This window comes from Mytilus galloprovincialis, chromosome 2 (genome assembly GCF_965363235.1).
Source record: "Mytilus galloprovincialis chromosome 2, xbMytGall1.hap1.1, whole genome shotgun sequence".
NCBI classification, from domain to species: domain Eukaryota; kingdom Metazoa; phylum Mollusca; class Bivalvia; order Mytilida; family Mytilidae; genus Mytilus; species Mytilus galloprovincialis.
This window is the reverse complement of record NC_134839.1, coordinates 81377231-81382980: the sequence shown is the minus strand read 5'-3', so window position 1 is coordinate 81382980 and position 5750 is coordinate 81377231. Positions and strand designations below refer to the sequence as shown.

At 31.4% G+C, this 5750-nt stretch overlaps 1 protein-coding gene across 1 annotated transcript; it reads right to left on the bottom strand.

The window, feature by feature from the left end:
* Positions 1–650: 650 nt before the first annotated feature.
* Positions 651–3999, bottom strand: LOC143062429 (temptin-like). The gene is made up of 4 exons (XM_076234126.1): positions 3961–3999; positions 2327–2513; positions 1557–1704; positions 651–794 (listed from the first exon to the last, which is right to left on the bottom strand). The coding sequence occupies exons 2-4, from the start codon at positions 2507–2509 to the stop codon at positions 676–678; spliced, it is 450 nt and encodes a 149-aa protein (XP_076090241.1). The 5' UTR covers positions 2510–2513; positions 3961–3999; the 3' UTR covers positions 651–675.
* Positions 4000–5750: the final 1751 nt, after the last annotated feature.

The window sequence follows — 5750 nt, the reverse complement described above, 5'->3', positions numbered from 1 at the left end:
CATACACCTTTCTAACAGTAATTATTTTACATAAGAAAGGTCAAATCAGGTGACGATGAAAATAACTACAAAATAAATGTATAATTTACGCAATATATTTGTTTTAAAAAAAAGTCTATACCGGAAGCAATATATAAGTCACTTATTGACAAAGGTATTAATATGTTTTGCTGGGATTGGTAATGAACACGACTATTGATAAATAATATGCATCCGATTTTAGAACTGAACTTTATAAAACATACATAAATTAGAAGATGTAGTATGATAACAGATACCAAAAAGGAAGAGGTTGTAAACAACTATAAGTCGGCCACCCAACGACCTTCAACATTGAGCAAAAACCATACCGTACTGTAAGCTATTGTATATGGTCACGGGAAGACAAAATGTATAAGATTTGAAATGAGGAAACCAACTTATGCCAAAACAATAAAAATTAATACAAATATCGCTGACGGCAAACAACGGCAACACAGAATTACATGCTTGGGACAAGATAATAATGAATGCATTGGGGTTAAATATATCTGTGAGCGCCCAACCCTCCCTTAAACTGGACAGTGATGTAACAAAACAATATAAAAAAAGAAGATATCAATATTAGGCACAAATCAACGGTAACTGAAAGACAAGACCCATAATACCAATCTAAGAGAACTGTATTTTATTGTTTTATTTTCCAATGCTACCTGGATAAGTTATATCTCCATATAAACCATCACAATTTTCCATACAGTCACACTTGAAACGTTGATACAGACAAGACGGATCTCCAATTGGTTCACAAATACCTATTTTAAAAGATGAATTGGAAAAAATACGTCACATTAGTAAAACAGCATTACTTCAAATTGTAAAACAAGATTATTCAAATTAAAGTACATGTATTATTAATATTGGAATTGGTACTGCAAATTCCAAATTTTCTTAATGAGTTGTCGGCATATTAGAAAATAATCGTCATTTGTGATAAATTTTATTTAAGTTTAAGGGTCATCGACATTAACAAGAATCCACTCGAACTGGTTCCTATGATCATTTTCAACTTTATGTGTACGCTGTGTTCTGTAATGAAAGCATCAATTTGACTTTGGTTGCAGTGTCTCAATATCTTGGTTCACTTAACATAGGCATTGCAATATAAAAATTAAAATTGTATGTAACATTTTATCGATGTCTCTGTATTAAATAATGTAAATAACGCAAAAAGAAATATGTTCCATGTTGAATGTTGTATCTTGTACTAACAATGCTTTTATTTTTTTAGACACAGAAAAATACATATTGAGGTAGTTAAGGTAGACGAAAATTTCAAAATTCTGTGATTCCGTGATACTTGTTAAGAAATATGTTCATCGGACAAAGTTGCATAGCTCAGAGTTTAAAAGATATGATTTTTTTCTAAACATAAGTTAAAGTTTATGATTGCAGAAAGAATCTTTACCGTGAACTTGCTCTAGCTTTTAAAGATGTTGGATGGAGAGTTGTAACTTGTCTCATTGGCACTCATACCACATCTTCCTATATCTATATATACATGTTTGACTATTTACCAGGATGTCCTACTGGATTGTATGTTTGTTGACCTGGGCGCCATTTACAGTCTGGGTCTCCCAGCTCGTCTCCGTTCGTCATTCCATCTCTGTCGGAATCTTTCTTACATAGTGTAGCATTCCACTTGAAATCATTATCCCTGAAATCCTATTGTAACAACATGATAAAACATTTCAATCTGTTTCTGTAAATACAATGCAATCAGGGTGCGTTTTAGGTCGTATTCTTTGACTATTCGAAATATGTTGTTTAAATTCTGAGTAAAAATATGTAATGAAATAACACAGCTTCCTTAGAATAATGAAAGAATCAGCGTTGGTTCACAAAGTAATCATATTATTATAAAATTATTTTGTATTCGTTAAATTATGTTTCTGATAGTATAAAATTATGAACAGAGTTTTATATATGGACGTACGTGAATGAGTTTGAAATCAAAATGTGATGGCCAATAAGAGACAAGTGTGTTCTGATGATTTGTTATCCCATATACATTTTGAAATAAATGCAAATAATGACCTCAGAATGGAAAAAACCCTTTAAATTCGAATTTGTAAAAAAGTATTTATATGATTGATAATCAATTAGATTCGTTCAAAATAAGATTGGAAGTCCATGTAATATGTACATTGTTATTCAATGATGAGATCCTAAATACTTTTATATCTAAGAACTGAAATTCAGAATTATTGTAGTCTTCTGGTATAACTAAAAAATCATATCTTCGTGATAATTAATTCGGTTATAATGATTCATTTTCAATACTTACAAGACCAAATGGATTTTTAATTGACGTGAAATGTTCTGGATTATAATGGCCCACTGGGTTCCATGTTGCAGGTATCCTACACGGATTAGGAACACGATACCCACTTGGTATTTTATCTCGGAAGTCTGGCCTACTAAGAACCAGTGTTATGATAGTTAATAGCACTGCGCAAACTTTGATCATTGTTCTACAATATAAAAAAATGAAACAAACATGTATATGAAAGATTGATCTTACTAGGACAGCATTGAGTGTAGTATACATGTGTTTACTAGAAGTCTGTAGTACGAAACGCACATTTCTTTAAACATGTTTCTCTGAACATTCTTACTTCACGAACTAGAATAGGACTTTGGTCTTGTTTTTGATATTGGTTACTTAATACAAAATATAACATACATTGACGTTTGTAACAGTTCAAGGTTTTTAAGAAATGGCCTTCGCAACGTCATCAGTGATTATATAGTTATTTAACTAGTTGGTATACAAAGTGCTTTCCTTCTTTTGCATCTGGATTCAAAAATTGTCCAAGAGCTCTGAACATAAAATAAAAGACGATGTGGTGTGATTGCCAATGAAACAGCTCTCCACAAGAGACGACATGACACAGAAATCAACAACTGTAGGTCACCATACGGCCTTCAACAATGAACAAAGTCAATACTGCATAGTCAGCTATTAAATGCACCGAAATGAAAAAATGTAAAACAATTCAAACGAGAAAACTTACGCCTAATTTATGTTTAAAAAGATGAACGAAAAACAAATATGTAACACAGCAACAAACGACATTCAGGTTAGTCATCTTTAAGAGACCGTGATTTGTTTATGTGGTCACGGGGGGGTAACTTCGATATTTTTTAGGTAGGGGTGTGCCATTTTTGCCTCAAAAAACGTACCCATTTTAATATAACATTCACTGAAATTCAGTACCTATAGTTATATAAATATTTAAGAAAGAATGACCTATACTTATATACAATATTTAAAATATGACCATGCTTATATAAGCACTAACTCATCATCACTCATAATTCATAAATATACCAGCTACCCTTAAGTTTTTATATATAAATTGACATCGTTTGGTGCACATATCAATAGCATATTTATATATATAGATCATACCCTAAATCAATATACAATTATCAAACGTAAATGCATTTTAATATAGGATGTCATTAAAAAAGAGGGTCATTTTTATATAAAATCTTGGAAAATTATGACCCATATTTTTGGCACATCCCCGTATACCCAATAATAGGAAGTTACCCCCCCGTGTATGTGGTATTTTAAACATATTCCTTATTTGGTTGATGTTGATTAGATACTTTGCATGGCCACAGTGTGTAAATTTTATGGGATATCTTAATTAGAAAAAAAAAAAACTTAACACTCTGGAAAAATCACGAATTGGCTTTGAGTGTTTCGGATGATGGATAATCCAGAAAAGCGTTTCGAATGCATAAAATTTACAAAATATTTCTTTCATTTTTTTTGGTCGATTTATGATTGTATATGCATCCACCAGACATCTCATGTTTTCGGTATGAACATTGTCATGTTATACATGCCAGTTACTAGTATATAATATCATGTAAAACAATAACTGACAAAAGGAGCATTGCACTTACCATATATATATGTCTGATAAACTTAGACCAAAACAAATAATCATTGGGAAAGAAGGTTAACAGGTCATATTACCAATTTAATTAATGAGTACGATAAGGCACATATGTATATATAGGCACAGTCAATAGTTTACGAACACAAGTACTTCTATAGGTACAGCCAATAGAGTATGAGTTATTTACATTATTTCACATAAAAAAAAACATCCTGAGGATTTTATTTCAATGTGTGGAGACACAAATGTTTTTGGAAGGGTTAAAAAGAAGTTTGTTCGTGGGTTTCATTCACTTGTTCAACCTTTAACCAATGTTTTAAACGTTAAAAGTATGTGTATCTGATCTCTCTCTCTCTTTTATCAAAATTAACATACGCGCAAAATAATGGATGTTTGTTTTTTGTTTTTATTAAAGGGATTCATCCATTCGAAGTATATTACAATGGTGTATGGGTATTATTTGCTTAAGGCTTTTAGTGAATATGTCAGATAGTACATTTTAAAAGTACATGTATAAATTAAAGTATACAACATAATTATAGCAAACTCTCACATTTTTCAATCTGATGTACATTTATGGAAAATACATTGTTTAAACTTAGTATGCAGAAAACTGGAAACCTAAAAGGTAGTTTCACTCTCAGATGTTTAAGGAAGTCATGCTCCCAAAATATATACATTTGCCCTTTTTTTTTTTTTTTTTAACTAATTATATATCGAAAAAAAACTTAATTTACACACATCCTGTACAGCGCATGGGTTGGTCTTTTTTCAATTTGTATTTAACTCGGTGTCCTCTTTTATAACAAAACAAGTTATGAAAAACAAATATGATAGTCAAGAACAAACGACAACTTGGCCACTGAACTACAGGCTCCTTAACTGGGACATGAAGAATGAGGCGGGGTTAAAAATGTCACACAGTTTGAAGCCCTAAACCCTAATATATCGAGTCCCGGGCCTGTGGAACTGACTGGACTACTTCATATGAAATAAACATGGCCACGATCACGGTATATAGCTAGCTTCACAATATGCCATTTGATGTCATTTGTCAACCAACATCGTCAATAGCTCTCAGTGAAATTAACATGGACATAAAATGCTTAATATAATTTGAAAACCGTTACAAACTGAGTCATGTGACTCGGAAGACTGACTTGAGAAAAATATCAGGAAAAATTCAGTATATACCAACAACTCGTGTCAGCCTTCAGTGGTTGTTATCTTGAAACTATGGTAAATAGAGAGATTATTTGAATTACAAATCTGACTTTCTGTTTCATTTGGTTCTTTGTGGACAGTTTTGAACTTGTCTCATTGACAATCCTACCACATTTTCCAGTTTTTTCAATGAAACTGAGCCGGTCAAATATTTAGTGTCAGTCGACTCCATAAAGGAGATATTTTCTCTCAAAACACGAAATTTATCTACAATATTTTTTACGTTTTCGGCTATAATAATTAAAACATTATTTTGATTGACAAACTTTATACAGCAAAATTGATTAGACTGAAACAAGTTTCTTCTACAAGTATATTCTGATCACCTTAAGTTATTTCTTTTGCAGTTTTCCCATTAGAACACCGCAGATTGGTTAAGAAATCCATTACACGGATTGTTAAAAGATAACATTTTCTGTTTAAACATAATTAAGTTTTAAATTCAAAATAGTATAAAATGTAAACCAGTAGACTAGCTCTGTGTTAGTGTATGTAAAAAGACAACTCAAACATTACGGGCCATTGGCTTTCATTATTTTATATTTTATAAATGGGTTTAAGATATATTTC